The sequence below is a fragment of the Homalodisca vitripennis genome, chromosome X (genome assembly GCF_021130785.1).
Source record: "Homalodisca vitripennis isolate AUS2020 chromosome X, UT_GWSS_2.1, whole genome shotgun sequence".
Classification (NCBI taxonomy): Eukaryota; Metazoa; Arthropoda; class Insecta; order Hemiptera; family Cicadellidae; genus Homalodisca; species Homalodisca vitripennis.
Window position 1 is genome coordinate 11,428,259 of NC_060215.1, and position 18,356 is coordinate 11,446,614.

General features: G+C 31.9%; 1 protein-coding gene across 2 annotated transcripts in view; it reads right to left on the reverse strand.

Annotated features, from left to right (window-relative positions):
- The window catches only part of LOC124368682 (single-stranded DNA-binding protein 3-like), an 89,968-nt gene that overhangs the window by 27,420 nt on the left and 44,192 nt on the right, over positions 1–18,356 (reverse strand). The window contains exons 11-12 of one of the 2 annotated variants that reach the window (XM_046825967.1): positions 16,082–16,142; positions 6,701–6,766 (exon numbers count right to left, since the gene is read on the reverse strand). In XM_046825967.1, coding sequence (XP_046681923.1) covers positions 6,701–6,766; positions 16,082–16,142 — 127 coding nt within the window. The remainder of the gene's footprint in view (positions 1–6,700; positions 6,767–16,081; positions 16,143–18,356) is intronic. The other variant, XM_046825968.1, reaches the window with a different exon arrangement.

The window sequence follows — 18,356 nt, forward strand, 5'->3', positions numbered from 1 at the left end:
GGGAACCTACCTACCAGATCCTCCTATACACTGAGCACAGTGTACTCAGCCTTGGACCTCCTTACTACCAGGCCCTTCTACTATACACTATTCACATTGTATCCAACCTGAAGTACAGTGTACCTGTCCTTGGGGAACCTACCTACCAGATCCTCCTATACACTGAGCACAGTGTACTCAGCCTTGGACCTCCTTACTACCAGGCCCTTCTACTATACACTATTCACATTGTATCCAACCTGAAGTACAGTGTACCTGTCCTTGAGGAATCTACCTACCAGATCCTCCTATACACTGAGCACATTGTACTCAGCCTTGGACCTCCTTACTACCAGGCCCTTCTACTATACACTATTCACATTGTATCCAACCTGAAGTACAGTGTACCTGTCCTTGGGGAACCTACCTACCAGACCCTCCTATACACTGAGCACAATGTACTCAGCCTTGGACCTCCTTACTACCAGGCCCTTCTACTATACACTATTCACATTGTATCCAACCTGAAGTACAGTGTACCTGTCCTTGGGGAACCTACCTACCAGATCCTCCTATACACTGAGCACAGTGTACTCAGCCTTGGACCTCCTTACTACCAGGCCCTTCTACTATACACTATTCACATTGTATCCAACCTGAAGTACAGTGTACCTGTCCTTGAGGAATCTACCTACCAGATCCTCCTATACACTGAGCACAGTGTACTCAGCCTTGGACCTCCTTACTACCAGGCCCTTCTACTATACACTATTCACATTGTATCCAACCTGAAGTACAGTGTACCTGTCCTTGGGGAACCTACCTACCAGACCCTCCTATACACTGAGCACAATGTACTCAGCCTTGGACCTCCTTACTACCAGGCCCTTCTACTATACACTATTCACATTGTATCCAACCTGAAGTACAGTGTCCCTGTCCTTGGGGAACCTACCTACCAGGTCATCTATACACTAAGAACAGTGAAACTCACCTTGTATTTCTCAGCTACCAGACCATGATGTGTGGTAACTGAGCACATTTTGACTATATAGGCCTCCCAGTTACCAGATCTCTTATACACTGAGTAGTGCTGAATTGCTTCGATTAGTTTGTCATTTATGATTAACAATCCAATTAGCTATTTGTTAACAGTTCATATATTTGCTTTACTAATGGCCATGTCTGCCCTTTTTATTAATGTTGTTGTCTTTTGGTTTTGTTGTGACAAAAATCTTAATTTATCTAATATTTTCTATACAAAATTAAGTATTTGGAGAATAGAAATAACGTTTCCATTTAAAATTATTAGATTTCCAAACACTAACTTTTAATTTTAAATACTGTGTAATTTGTTTACTACTAAATGTTTACACAACTCTATTTGTGTTTACTCAATTAACAATAACTGAGCAAATCTTACATTTCATGGAATATTAGTTAATGGTTAAGTTAGCAACATTTAATTTTCTTATAGTAATCACTACCAATGAGTAGAATTGGCAGGATAAGTCCATCTAAGGGTCAATGTACTTTTCCTACTGAAATAATTTCATCCATCATTACTTCGCCCATTTCGTAAAAATGAGTTAAATTAATTGTATTAACTATAACAGAAACCTACAATTCAATGCCAATCAATAATAATTGGTATATCAGAATGACGTTACAACAAATCATAATCAAATAAAAATGAGTTAAATTAATTGTATTAACTATAACAGAAACCTACAATTCAATTCCAATCAATAATAATTGGCATATCAGAATGACGTTACAACAAATCATAATCAAATAAAAATGAGTTAAATTAATTGTATTAACTATAACAGAAACCTACAATTCAATGCCAATCAAGAATAATTGGCATATCAGAATGACGTTACAACAAATCATAATCAAATAAAAATGAGTTAAATTAATTGTATTAACTATAACAGAAACCTACAATTCAATGCCAATCAAGTGATAATTGCCAAACGTATCAGAAAGAAGTCACAACAAAGCATAATCATGTTAAATATTTGATAAGAACAGCATTTCACTCTACTGACTGTAATGCTTCTGTGTAGCAGCCTATAATGAAAGACTCTGTCATAAAACTATTCAATTGATTATAAACATTGGAAAAAAAGCCATTTTGGCTTTTAGAATAATTATTGCAAATGAAATATTTAACCATGCCTAAAGCAAGTAAGTGAAAATAACTTGTAAATTTTTAATTATTTTATATTATTATATCTTTATACTGTATGAAAACTGAAACCATTTAATTGACAATTGAATTACTTGTTAGCTTAATATAAAAACTGTTTTTAACATACAATTCTAATGTTTAATTGTTTGTACGAGGCATTTTCTGATAGAATCAACAATGGTATTCACAGTGAATTTTCTGGATTTCTGTGATTTATTCATTTAAAATACTATACAGATAATTTTTAAAATGTTAACAGTATGTTGAAAACACTGTTTTTAATATATATATATATATATATATATATATATATATATATATATATATGTTTATAAGTTCGGATGAGTTTTTACACAATATTCTTAATACTGCCAAAATTAATGATTTTATTTCTTTATTTTGTTTACATGATGACCATAAGACGTTACTGAGAAAAATGCGATATCTATGTTAATACTAGCCATGGTGTGGTATCGTATAACATACTTAGTTTCTAAAAATTGTTCCTCATTTCAACCTATTGTTATAAGTTGATTTCATATTTACTGGAGTAAATACTAATTAAACAAACAAAATAAGACAATAAACAAAACCATAAGTAAAGTTTTAATATGATTTTAAATTACTTACGAAAAGTAAATATTACCATACACCTCATTAAAACTTAAACTATCCATTTTTACGTTTATATTAGCTAAATCATACACTTAAGAACATCATGCAGTGATTTTGATAAATTAGGTACAGTCAACTCGCCACTAATTGTGAGAAGGAAGACAACCACGAATACATAAATCAAAACAGAACATAACACGAACATTCTGTGTATAAGCTGTTATTATTAAATAACTACAATTCCTATCGGGTTACAGCAGTTGATGATATCCGTTGATGATATTCAATTCATTGGTGACAGTAAACATGGTGATCAAAAAGTAAATTATCTTGAAAATATTCCTATATCAGAAGGGCCTACTATTTGGCATATTTTAAATTCTAAATGGCAAAACTCCTATTGGGAATATTTTAACATTCACGTGTTACTTTGATTGAAAATGCTCACTGTTGTTAGCAATTATAAGACAAACGTACAGGACAAATCTCGCTTAGAATTTCTCATTTCAAACAAAGACATCAATACTTAAATTCTCATTAGTGTTGGGTCAAAAACTTCTTTTACTACCGTCAACAAAACCTAGATTGTGGACTTCAAACGTGGACAGCACTTTCAACATTCTGGAAGACAATATCTGCATCTGATGAAATCATTGCCTCAGCTGATAAATTCAACAATAATGACTGCCAGCTGAAATTGATTGCTAGCATATCAAAGCAGAGAGTGCATCATATATGAACTGAACTTGGCTCTTTCAGATCAAACCTCTCCAAACTCTGTTTCCGAACCTACAAAAATTAACTTGATAGGAAATCATAAGGGGTCAGATACCGAGGTGATAGAAGCGACAAATGTTATTTGTCAGTTACCTATACACGGCTTTTCATATAAGGTACGACTGACACGTTTTAGAGATTGGTAATTTGCGTAATGCTGACCAACTGTAGTCAAAGAAGAGATACAGCTGACTGGCACTGGAACGGAGTAAAAAGAGCTGCGGTCGTCGATACCACTAAGTACCAATTATCGGCATCAACCCATCTCTACTATAGATAATCTACATTAGGCGATGACCTAGATGAAACACTTGCTATCTGAATGTCTTGAGTTAACTAGAGAACGTTTCAACTTTGGCACTTTAGCTAAGGACGGTGAGTTTACTCAGGAAGACCTGATCAGTTGTTTTCTCGAACTGGTAGATTTATAAACTGCAAGGACTTGTTTCTTCCACAGCTCCATAGTGTGCAATAGGTCCTTATAGCTTGACTATTAGAAGAAGAGAAATAGCTAAACTGATGTGTTTCAGGCTGTGCAAAGGAACAAAAGAGCCAACAGAACACATGAATGGAATGATCATCATCTCTACTATCAATAAAGGAAAGACCAAAGGTGGTAAAAGGCACAGATCCAATATGTAAAATACGAAGGACCTTTTAGGTTTAAGTCCTTGAGTTAAAAAAGGAATGTTTATTTAATGAACATTGCACATATTTCCACTGACAGGAATTCACAAGCTAAATAACAACACCAAATATGCAGTTATAAGACGCTGTTGGAGAAATGTTTATCGCGAGAGGCGGATTGCAGAAACTTTGAAATGACAACAGAAACTGACAGAGAGAATAGGAATATATGATGCATCCATAAAATAATATTCTTTACTAGGATCACATATAAATCAAACCTAACTGACAGAGAAAATAGGAATGGATGATGCATTCATAAAATAATATGCTTACTAAGGTCAGATAGCAATCAAACAAAACTGACAGAGAGAATGGGAATGGATGATGCATGCCTATGATAATATGCTTTACTACGGTGATAATAACCTAACTAACAGAGAGAATGAGAATGAGTGATGCATCCATAAAATAATACGCTTTACTAGGGTCAGATAACATTCAAACGTAACTGATACAGAGAATGGGAATGGATGATGCATCCATAACGTAATATGCTCTACCAGGGTCGGACAACAATCAAACCTACCTGACAAGAGAGAATGGGAATGGATGATGCATCCATAAAATAATATGCTTTACTACGGTCAGATAATAAACAAACGTAACTGATACAGAGAATGGGAATGGATGATGCATCCATAAAATAATATACTCTACTACGGTCAGATAACATTCAAACGTAACTGATAATGGGAATGGGAATGGATGATGCATCCATAAAATAATATGCTTTACTACGGTCAGATAACATTCAAACGTAACTGATAATGGGAATGGGAATGGATGATGCATCCGTAAAATAATATGCTCTACTCGGGTCATCATATAGCAATCTAACCTAACTGACAGAGAGAATGGGAATGAATGATGCATCCATAAAATAATATTCTTTACCAGGGTCAGATAACATTCAAACGTAACTGATACAGAGAATGGGAATGGATGATGCATCCATAACGTAATATGCTCTACCAGGGTCGGACAACAATCAAACCTACCTGACAAGAGAAAATGGGAATGGATGATGCATCCATAAAATAATATGCTTTACTACGGTCAGATAACATTCAAACGTAACTGATAATGGGAATGGGAATGGATGATGCATCCATAAAATAATATGCTCTACTCGGGTCATCATATAGCAATCTAACCTAACTGACAGAGAGAATGGGAATGAATGATGCATCCATAAAATAATATTCTTTACCAGGGTCAGATAACATTCAAACGTAACTGATACAGAGAATGGGAATGAATGATGCATCCATAAAATAATATGCTCTACTAGGGTTGGATAAGAATCAAACATAACTAACAGAAAGAATGGGAATGGATGATATGTCTATAAAACAATATGTTTTATTAGGGTCAGACAAACAATCAAACTTATCTAATAGAGATTTTAACAAATAGGGGGAGAAAAATATTAAGTTATTGTTCTTCAATATTACGCTACCACTGCGGCTGCTGCACTACTTTATCTTATACCTAAATAAATTAGTTGACTTTGCCATTCTCATTTTATAAATACAGGAACTGAAAGTTTACATTTTTATAATGTATTGTTTTTTAGACAATTAAGACAAATATATTAAATAACTGAAAAGAAATACCCATTAATGTTCATTTACATTACTTTTCTTAATGTACCTACACTAATTTCTGCTTGCATGTACTGACTTTCCCATATTCTACATCTAAATGAAAAGTTACTATCACTGATGTGAGTACTTGATTTCGATGTAGTCACAGTAATTTTGAAACGTTAACCCTTTTCCGAATAGTAGGGAGTTGACTGTATATAAGGAAAAAATAGTAGGCCATAAATAAAATGCCTTATATTTAATTAATTCCTCCACAGAAACAAATATTGCACTACCTACTTCTTAGAGCTCTGGTTATTTCCAGAAAGCTGTGTAATTTTGCTTTCAAGCATGCATGTTATTTAACTACAAAACCATCTTACATCACAGTTTATTACAACTCGTAGACAAATTTCTCACATTCAAAACAGTGAATATAACACTCGTGTTAATTAAAAATTAAATTACTCTAACAGATAAACAATAATAATCAATCAACAAAATATGCTGAACATATTATGTAGGTTTAAAGACCAATAGAAATATATTGTCTCATTTTCAGAGGTATCTAAAAAAGAAACAAAATTCTTGCACTTTAATAAAACAGTATTCCAATAAATTTGGATAGAAGAAGGAAGACATAAAACCTTGATTTTTTATAGTAAATACCAACAAATAGTAAAAACTCATGGACATTAGTAGATCTACCCAAAACCATTATACACATTCAGTAAGACAGTCAAGCTAAACGCCAAATCAAAAGAGGATAAGGAGAATAATGAGGAAGCTTCAAACCAACTTAACCAATGTTAAGGTATGAATAAAAACCAACAAACTAAATTGAAAAAAAGATCACCTTGTCTTGTAACAGGACTAGGAGTAGGCAATCTGTGACTAGCTGGGGAATAGGGACCCACAGAACCTAGGACAGAAACACATAATGTTCATTCCGGCCACGTTCATTTTGGCCACGTTCTTTCTGGCCAGAGAAAGCTGTGGTTTCCTAGGAACACATCACAGTACCAAAGTGCTTTGTTGTACCACTTTACTGAGTGTACCAGGGTGATGCAAGGCATTGTTATGCCACATTTGTTTGTATTCTAGACGATTCCAACAACCTATTCACTTAATCACTTAGAAAAGCTGTGTGAAATGACCACAAATTAATACGTATGTTTTTGTATCCAAAATTAAAAGGTAATTGATATTTCATAGAACGATTCATACATTGTTCAAGTTAAATAAATTACCCACTAATCACATTTAAACTAAAAATACATTAATAATCTAAAATTTAATCAAAGTAAATCACACAAAGCCCTCAAAAGCTGAATAATAAATAATTATTTAATAAAAAAACACAATAAATTGGACAGCCAACATTGTTCTGCTTGATATACTGCAAGTCACACCACTCGCTGACTTAATGAGTTGCTAGGAAACCACAGCTAATATGGGACGTGGTACATACTTGCTTATCAATCATTTGTATTCAATTGTATGACTGCAAATTTGGCTTCATGACAGGCTAGCTGCCCTACAGATACAAACTGTTAACCAGAGTAAGTCACTAGAATACTTCTCTTAACATTCTACAAAATTTTACATGCTTTTGATAGTTAATACATTATAATACAGTATTGTACATAGAGTTATATACATATACTTATTAATACAATATATATATTATTAGGTCTACTAGTGTCAATTTGCGTATCCCACAAAGATGGATTACAATTATCATAAAATCTTTAATATTCTGCAGGATCTAAAATAGTTAATTTTAAAATATTTGCATCCAATGAGAAAATATTATTTTAATAAGACTGAACATAATTTTGAGACTATAGGTTTCAAATTATTACACCAAATACAACATTTGTACAAACATAATTTCCAGTTAAATACTTTTTAGTAAAATGTAAAGAGAACTTAATGTATTAACTCTTTTAGGGTGAACGTATGCATACATACGGATATATGAAAACCCACCAAAAAAACTAACATTCATCATGCACAAGGATTCCCCCCCTTTTAGGGGGCTGGCTATTTGATATGGTTCAAGTAATCTATTGGTAATTAATTGATAAATATTGATGTATTTGAAATGTACCATGTCTGTATACACAGACATCATAATATGATGATACATGTCCTCATGTTTGGATAATCTAATGTTTTCATTTTTAACACCATTCTCTTTGTGACATATTTTCTGTTTAGAAATCTCCTATGTTCAGGTAAAGCCTAGAAAAAAGAAAAATCATTGGTTTACAAAAGGCATTGTGTTTTCTCCACAGTTTTATGTACATAAAATTAATTTTGGTGTGTGAGTATGTGCTTTTTGACCTTTCATTTCTCAACAGTACCTTAAGAAAATTCACAGCATTCTTTGGAAAATTTTAATTCTACAAATTTGTAAATTTCTTCATTGGAACACATTTGTATATAGTAAAAGTTACTAGCTAGCTAACCAAACACTGTACACAAAGCAAATTATGTTGCTTAACTTTACTGAACTATATTTAAATATTTAAGTCAAGAACAAGTTCTCTGTGCTTCTTTTGTTTCAAAAAATCTTAACCCTTTGAATGCTAAGAGCCAATGAGATGGGTCCACAAGTATTTTTTTTAATGCTGAGGGCCATCTAGATCGTCTTTTCAAATATTTATTATTCTGTTACTAAATGTTGAGATATGGCATTATACTTAGTCTCATTTTATACATAATAAGTAAAATAAATATAGATTATCTATCTTGATTGAATTTTTTCACCTGGTAAAAAAGCTATTTGCCAAATATGAGAGATAACTTTTATGTGAGTGGAGATTTTCAATATTTTGCACTAACATATAAGAAAATTCATACTCTGTATTACAGATACTTTTTTAAATCTTGGTAAGTTATGTTTGTTCCTACTTACATAGGGAACAATGAAAAAGTTGCATACAAGTGTATTAAGATAAAATTACAATTTTCTTCATCAACACGTTAAAAATCTAAATGTTTTTATATAAAATTTTTATTTTAAAATTACAACAGATTTTATCATCCAAATAAATATTATGTCATATCCTATATTCCACACAACAACAAAAATCATCCCATTATGTTTGAAAATTTTTGAATTATTTTTGACAAATACCAAACAATCATAACTCAGTACTTTTTGAAATTTGGTACATCTGTTTCTATGTTCATACGAAACAATCATAACTCGGTACTTTTTGAAATTTGGTACATATGTTTCTATGTTCATACGAAACAATCATAACTCAGTACTTTTTGAAATTTGGTACATATGTTTCTATGTTCATACGAAACAATCATAACTCGGTACTTTTTGAAATTTGGTACATATGTTTCTATGTTCATACAAAACAATCATAACTCGGTACTTTTTGAAATTTGGTATATCTTTTTCTATGTTCATACGAAACAATCATAACTCGGTACTTTTTGAAATTTGGTACATATGTTTCTATGTTCATACGAAACAATCATAACTCGGTACTTTTTGAAATTTGGTACATATGTTTCTATGTTCATACGAAACAATCATAACTCGGTACTTTTTGAAATTTGGTATATCTGTTTCTATGTTCATACGAAACAATCATAACTCGGTACTTTTTGAAATTTGGTACATATGTTTCTATGTTCATACGAAACAATCATAACTCAGTACTTTTTGAAATTTGGTATATCTGTTTCTATGTTCATACGAAACAATAATAAAGATTTGTACAAATAAATTAATATCATAAATAAAAAATTGTTATTTCATAGTTTTAAAAATTTAATGTTTGTATTATTCTTCTTTATTAAAATTTTTTACATGTTTGATCATATAAATAAATATTACACGTTATACCCTACTTTAACTGTACATAACACAAGAAATATCATCTTATTATGTTTGTTTTTGTAAAAGTTATGAATTATTTGGCTGAACACAATACAAATACCAAATGAGTGCTAGGCACTAAAACACCTGCCATAAATGCTTGGCATTGGCAGTACCATCTCCTCAAAAGTACTTAGCACTAAAAGGGTTAAAACACTGGAGAGTTTTATGAGTTTAAGAAATATTGAATAATATGTGTCAAAAACAGGCAAAAGCAATATTGTTAGCATTGTTCTTTTAACTTTCAATCGAGAATTTCTTCTTGACTTGGCTTCATTTGTATTACATATGGACCCAACTTAAAATATGTTAAATATTTATTAATAAATAACCAATTACATGAGTAAAAAAAAACTTAGAAAATATACGCACTATACAAAACATTGGTTAAATATTTGTTCACTTTTTACACTGATATAATCCTAATTTGTTTTTTTCTTATACACCCATGAAAAGCAGGAAACATGTATTATAAAAGACATTAAAGCTAATAACGTATTTGTGTTAATTCAATGTCCAATTCTGGTCCATTAATGTCTAAAACAACTTAGCAAAATATGATTCGTTACTGTGACAAAAATAAATAAGAGTTTAACAAAAGACGTGATTGCAAACAATATTTTCAATACTTCTTGACCCACTGGTAAACTAGTGATTACTAATATATATTGGATGATCCCACTCATATATCTGTTATACCGGGTTAAAACTTATATGTTTCTATGTTGCTTTAGACACCAATACCGAACCAATTCCAATCATTTATTAGGAAGTAAAAACTTTATTTTGAAGCAGTTAGTAATGTTTCTTTGAGGCTGAACAAGATACCAGAAACTGTGTTATTTCACTTTTTCATTCTCAAGATATTAAGGATTTTAAAAATAATTAAAAGTTTGCTGTGTAAAATATTACTAAACTACAACAGATGTAAAATAAATATTGTCTATTAAATACATATTATAGAATTTAGCAAACAATGATCATTTTTATGCTGTTCTCCAAGATGACTACTCTCATTTAATTGACATTCACTACTAACTCCAGCAAATTTCTATGAGTTAGGATAGTATATAAAAATTATGTAGGAGTTTTTTTTTTTTTAATTATTTCAAAAATAAAATACGATTTTAAAAATTATTTCAATTGTAGTATTTTTTTAATCACTACAAGTTTTTAACATGAAAAGGAATTGGATATTATGTGTCAAACACCAAAATTACATTTTCTCATAATTTCCAAAATAATAGATTCGAAATTATTAGACAAAAATGCAAATTATTTACTACCCAGGAAAAATATGTGGTGGTGTATCAGTTTCTGAAGAAATTATAAGATGGGGTGTGCAACTCCCCCTCTGTATTCATAAGAAGACTTAATATATGGCTACCTTAAGTTCAGTTACTATGACATTCAAGTGAAACAGTAACATGTTAATGAACATAACACAGATGGTGAAAATATTTTTTTAATTTTGAATAAAGTTTAAGCTTAAAAAAAAATAAATGCGTAAAATATAAGTCGTCCAGAAAGTAATTAACACACTAATTCTAAAGTTATTAAGCTCTGAAACAAGACAACACATTTTAGCTTCAGTCATTGGTGACAAACAAATATAACACCAGCATCGAAAAATTTGTGTCTCATTATGATAACTGCTTAGATAGTCTATAAATAGAGAAATTAATGAAGCCATTACAGGTAATAAACGCAACATGTTATTATTTTTGGACCTAAAAGCTTCTGACTCCATTTAAAGAAACAAGCTTTTCAAAATATTAGGAGTGATTGATGTACGATTCACAAGTTATTTGACTATGGGGTTGTGCAGGGCAGTGCTTTTAGCCCAAGTTTATTTTAAATTTATAATAATAATAAAATGTCTTATTTACATTTAAATGGTATACTTTTACTCTTTGCAGACGGCACATAAGTTTTATAAAAGGAAACTACTGAGAGAATGTGGACGTAAAGCCCTTCAGTAACCTGTTCATTTTCTCCCTCAATGTTTCCAAAACAAAATGTATGCCATTATTGTCAAGGGATGGCACAGACTATGATACAATTTGCACATTTACAAGATGCGTAACCATTTCAGTGAGTGATAATACAATATGTACAAACATTGTATTAGAAACTTTTTATGTCATTTTTTATAGCCACTAGTTGCAAATAAATGTATTCTAAGTGCTTTAAATTTACTGCAATACCTTAATAAAATATCAACACTTGTTTTTTATAATTTACAAAGAAACCAGCCCAATAAAACTACTAACTCAATTATTTTTCTATGACAGCATGGTAGGAAAAAATTAGTTATTTATTGAATTTGCATACATATATTCAACAATCTAGTATCCAACCACATAACTGAGGGTCTACTGTACACAAGGTGTTTGGAAACTATGGACCAAAACTTTGGAAAATGGATAAAATTAAATAACTAATTAAATTTATTTATTACAATACATCTCTTCTCCAACCATTCTAAGCGGATTTATCAAACTTATAATATTTACTTTAAAAGAAAAAACGGACTGTTTCACTTGTTTCTTATATGGCCACCACAAGCAAGAAATCGATTTTTTTTTAGGTTTCTTTTTTCCTAAGATTTCATTGACTGTGATATAATGGCTGATATTTTTTATTGTAAACGACAACTTTTATCAAATTAAATTTTAATAATAAAATGACAGAAAACTTGAGTACTGTATCTTAAATTGTACATAAATTATGAACTTTAAGTGAAAAAATAGATTAGGCGATGTTAAACAAGGTGAGACGGAAAATATGAGCAGATTAACTATTTAGACCATTTCCTCCTCAAATTTTGGTCCACGTTTTCAAACACCCTGTACAACCTTAGTCTGTTAAACTATATTCAGTTGTTTTTGCTTCATGTTCTTGTGTTTCTATGAAGCTGCTTGTCCTGTTGCATACGGAGGTTTCCTGTTTTCCATCACCACTCATTTCTTAAAAACTCTGCACTGTATTTAAGTGAAAACATTTTTTGTTCTCACTGATTTCTTTTTAGTTTTTTAGTCCTGTAAAGTCAGGTTTTTCGGCTTTATAATGTTGTAGAAGCACTACAAAAAATTCCTCCACAAACAAATGTAATGAAAAGTCACTTATTTACCAATATTTTGTTCTAACATTGATAAAAAAATATGTTTTACATAAATTTCTTCTTTTCATTTCCCACATGATTCGTATTACATAAACCAAGGACCTAAAATTGTTTATGAAGTATTTCTGTTTGGGTTTTGAACAAAATACATAGAAGGAAACATAACATTGATTAATGAAACTGTTTCTACACTTGATGTTCATTAGTACCCAAGATCAAACCTTCGGAGAAAGTTCAGTTACAAAGAGGAAGTAACACACTTTGGGCCATTGCTAACATTGCTTTTTGATCAACACATCACATTAAAAGGACCTCTTGATTTTATGAACATTTTTCTCTTCTAAAGATTATCAATGATACCTTCTGTAACAGTGATAGTTTTTCCTACTTTGCGCTTACTGACTGTGTCTGTATATCGTACACCTGATTCGTCAGTCGACATCTTTACAGAGAAGCTGGCTAATTCTTATTGACTTTGTAAATAAATACAGAAATTTCAAGATGATAATTGCGGGCGATATAAACATGGATCCAAAAAGTGACGACCCTAAAGTGCAAAAACTTTGTAAATATTCTACGATCTCTTGATTTTTGTCTGTTTAAATTTCCAGCCCACCGCCTTGCCTCCTGTCTTGATAATTTTATCACTAACCTACACCCCTCAATGCTTACCTGTGAAATTATCCAACCTCATCTTTCTGACCATTGTGCATTACTTTTAAATTATAATATGCAACACCTAACCTCATCTTCTGAATATTTTCAAAATAGTCACGGTACATTTGAAACACATAGGCCGTTGAGCAAACCTTGTCTAGATAGACTTAAGCATAGGTTAAGATCTGTAACCTGGGATAGCATCTTTTTAACAGTAAACTAATGTTGAGTTAGCTTTTCAAACTTTTTCTGCAAGTTTTATCTGATTGTTTGAATGAATCATGCCCTCTAAAAAAGAAAAGTCTTGTCAACCATAGTAGGCCTAGATATAAGTCAAAAAAGCTTAAAGTTGAACTGGTACACTCCTCTGCTAAGGGAAATAAGGCTATTGCTAGACTTAAGTCATGAAAAAGGAAGGACTGATCCTCAGTGCATGGCAATTCATGGTAGGCTTAAGAAAATGTATAGGCAGGAAATTATTTTGGCTAAAAAAAGAGCAAATGGAAAAGTTTATTTTTGAGTCACACAATAAATGTAAGGCTGCATGGAAAGTTATAAACACTGAAACAGGTCGTGTGCCTAACAAAGCCAAAGAAAAAATCCCAATAACAGCTGATGATTTTAATAGCTTTTTTATTAATGTTGTTAATGTGTTAAAAAATAGCTGTGATATTTTAGATGTAGCAAGTTCTGTTGATATGTTGAAATCGTCAGGTATTAAACCCCCTGGCCTGTGTAGTTTTAAGTGGACAGTTGTAAATAGTAGAGATGTATATAGTTCTGTGTATAGGTTAAGTAATTCCAGATCAGAAGATGTCTATGGACTTTCCAACTTTGTATTAAAGGAAATATTAGATGTTATAATCTATCCTTTAACACAGCTGATAAACTGGGTGCTTACTGATGGAATATATCCACAGTGCCTTAAAAATAACAATAACGGTACCTTTGCATAAGAAGGGTGACAAAATGAATTTAAACAATTATCGGCCTATTGCCCTAGTACCCGTTATATCAAAGTTAATAGAGACTATTGTGAAAAAACCAATTGGAATATTATTTTGAGTACAATAATTTGATTTCTTCATCTCAGTATGGGTTTAGGAAAAATCTGTCAACTGTTTTTAAAGCTGTAGATAATATTGTCTCTTATGTATTGAATAACTTTGAAAAATAAGGAAGAAACAGCTGCTGTGTTATTGGACTTAAGTAAGGCATTTGACGTTGTACCTCATGATGAACTCATTCAAAAATTGAAATATTATGGTCTGGAGAACAATGCTTTGTCTTTGATTATGTCTTATTTGAGCAATAGACTTCAGCTTGTCAAAGTAGGTGACCAGAGATCAGGACTTAGGAGGGTAGCAAGCGGGGTTCCCCAGGGCTCAGTCTTGGGGCCCCTTCTTGTTTACTGTCTTCATTAATGATCTCCCTAAATTTGTCCCTGGTAAGGTTGTTTTGTATGCTGATGATACTACTCTGTTATCATCAGACAGAGACTCAAAATTAAATGATGTCATTATGGGCTATATGAGGGAAAGGTCCTATCTCTGGTTCTCTGCTAATAAATTAACTGTTAATAATAACAAGACCGAGGAAATTGTCTTTAGTTTACGTAATGCTGAAAAATAAGTCTGTAAAACTACTTGGTATCAATTTAGACTCAAAAGCTTAAACTGGGGGAATCCATACAAAACCATTTATGTATTAGATTAGCAAGAGTGATATTTCTACTAAAAAAACTAAAATTGTATACAAGTCTTAATCTAGTCATTAGTGCATATTACGCTTTTTTTAATGTACACCTTCTGTATGGGGTTTTACTGTGGGGCAACTCTAGTGGAGCCAAGACTGTGTTTAAGTGGCAAAAGAAAGCCATACGCTGTATAGTAGGAATTAGCGACAATGAGTCCTGTAGGCCATTTTTTGAAGAACTGGGTTATACTTACGCTTCCATGTATATATATATTACACAGTTTAGTTTTTGTTAAGGAAAATCTTGACTCTTTCAATCTTAGAAGCTTTAACCATGAATACAACACTAGAATTAAAAATACAATTGATGTACAATATGCTAGGTTAAGTAAAACTCAACAGAACTATGCAATAACCGGAGCTAGGCTATTCAATAAGTTACCATTTAAGTGCTAGATCAATTTCTGTTGGTAGGTTTAAGAATGTTGTTGCAGAGTGGCTCAAGAGAAAAACGTTTTATTCTGTAGATGAGATTTTTAATGATAATTTTAGTGACTTACAATTTTAAACTTTTAACGTAGATATAGATTGTATTTATTTTAGGCTCTGTAGGCCTACTTAGTGATATTTTTAATATCACACTTGACTTTGTCAATACAATTTTGTAATTGTTGGACGACAATAAAATGATTCTGATTCTGATTCTGATTCTGATTCTGGGGTATTCAATGACAGTGGGTTCTAGGTTACACTATAGACTCAACTTTCATTACAGGAAAGTGGATGGGTTTTTTTAGGTATTTTCCAGACAAAGCGAAAGTTTAATATAATTGTTGGTTGAGTAAACGACTTACCTTGTGGGCTAGGCATTATAGGAGTACCAGGGCCAGGGGGGCCGGTCGAACCCGGTGGACCCTGAGCAAACAGATCATTTATTAACAGGAGTAAGTCAATTTTAGCCCTTAGAGTGCCGCAGCGTCGCTAATTTAGATGGCACAAAAAATGCATAAAGTGCCAGCATCTCTAATTTTGATGTTTCATATTTTTATATAGTACAAGGTTATTTTGTCCAGATAGCTATATCAAATAGGTTCCAAACTATCAATAAATATGAGTTTTAAGTTGTTTCCCTACTCTTTAATCTGTGAAACATATGTTTTTTGGGTACTTATCAGGAGGCCACTATTTTTGGACGAGTTTTCCTTATCGGCGACAAAATAAATTAAAGTATTCAAAAGAACAGCCTTTTTAAACCTATTTTGAAATGTACACGTTATTAGGAAAAGCGATGAAAACAAAAACTAAAAGAACAACATTTTATTATTCAAAAATGACAGGTGATTCGTGAGCCTAGGCCCACTTGAAGAGTCACTCGTCTAGGTCTATTTGCAGGTGATTTGGCAATAGGAAGTATGACTCAGAGTATTTTTTGATTCATTATGGAAGAAGAAAAGTATTAGGAACGTATAACGAAGTTTATTTTGGTCCCCGATAAGGAAAACTCATCCAAAAATAGTACGCTGCGATAATACTGTGGTACCTATGCGATGATTTTGTCTTCTAGTCATGAAGTAGCGGACAAGTACTGTGTTGCACAAGGGCCATTCTTGTTGTTTATGTACAGATAACCAAGCATTTGAGTAAATATAAACTAAAATAGTAACTTATACAGTCTTTCTTTATAAAAGAAATATGATTTGAGTTGTGTCCAAGCAAGAAAACATCAGTTTTCAGTGTAAATATAATACAGTTATTTTGGTTTTTACAAAGTTGCTAACACCCATTCAAAAGAAATGTAAGCAAGTATTTGTCTCTACATTTTTTTTTTTCCTTCCTGAGGGAAAAGGACAGTTTGTCCCCGCGCTTAGTCCTAAAAGGACCTTTGCACCTCCCTTACTTTAGTTTTGTGTCCTCAAAGTCCGAGGCTTTTGCAGAAACCAATCAGATTTGAGGGCTCCTGTTCTCTGATATCCTTGGGGCTGAGGAGATATGCTCCCAGGTATCTTTTCCGAGTTTCTACGATGGCAGGACAATCTAACCAAATGTGCTCTGCTGACTCCTCCTCCTCTCCACAGAGTCTACACTCGTTAGTCTGGCTAAGGCCTACCTTCATAAGATGCTTCCTTAGAGGGCCATGTCCTGTCAACATTCTCTACATTTACTAATCATATTTATTTGTGTTATCTTGATGTTTTATTTTATGTATTGTGAAAACTACAGTATTACTATGTAATTTATAAACTGTGACAAATGAAGTATAATTTATTAAATGTCGGTACCACACAGCATTTTATTTATACATATAATAACATGATTGTTTTTAATGTAGAATCGTATATTATACATGGGTTTTATTTAGAATGTTATGGCCTTTATCATGGTATAAAGAAATAATCTTAAAAATACCATATACACTCAAATTAGGTTGAAACTTAACTTTTTATAATACACTTTTTGTAAAAACTGAAATTTTTATAAAACAAATTTTGTTTGTAACGATATGTGTCATATTTTACACTTAATAGGGAAAAAAACAACAATAAAATTATGAAAATCTGTTAGATCGTTATTTTACAACAGCCATTTTCCCAAAAGCTTACAGATATGTAAAAAATAGCCTGGCACTTTATGCATATGACTTGGGAAAATGCAAGCGGCACTTAAAGGGTTAACTTTAGAAACAAACAGACCTACCTTTAACACTAAGTACACCAAAAATTTAGTTTGAAAACAGCTAATATAAATAGAGCAATAAAGTAGAGAAGCAGGATCATTTTACATTAACTTATGAGAGAAAACAGCAGAACTTTCACACAAACACTTCCTACTTTTATTTAGGATTTGCAATGCAGGCTCTTGTTTATCTTTCCGCAATGCAAGAACAAGTTACCAGTTTTTAGTTTTTTAAATAATCACTACAACAATTACGAAGCCAAATAAAATCCCTTAATAAATAAACACAGACAGTAATTTTGACTATTACTCACACTGATATAATAATAAACACAAGTACTTTCATTTTCTTACAGTTAAAACTTCACTAAAACTCACCAGCATTCAGAAGTCAATGTATATGTACTCCTCAATACTATTTATTTCCAATTATTTTACACAGTATTAAATATATTA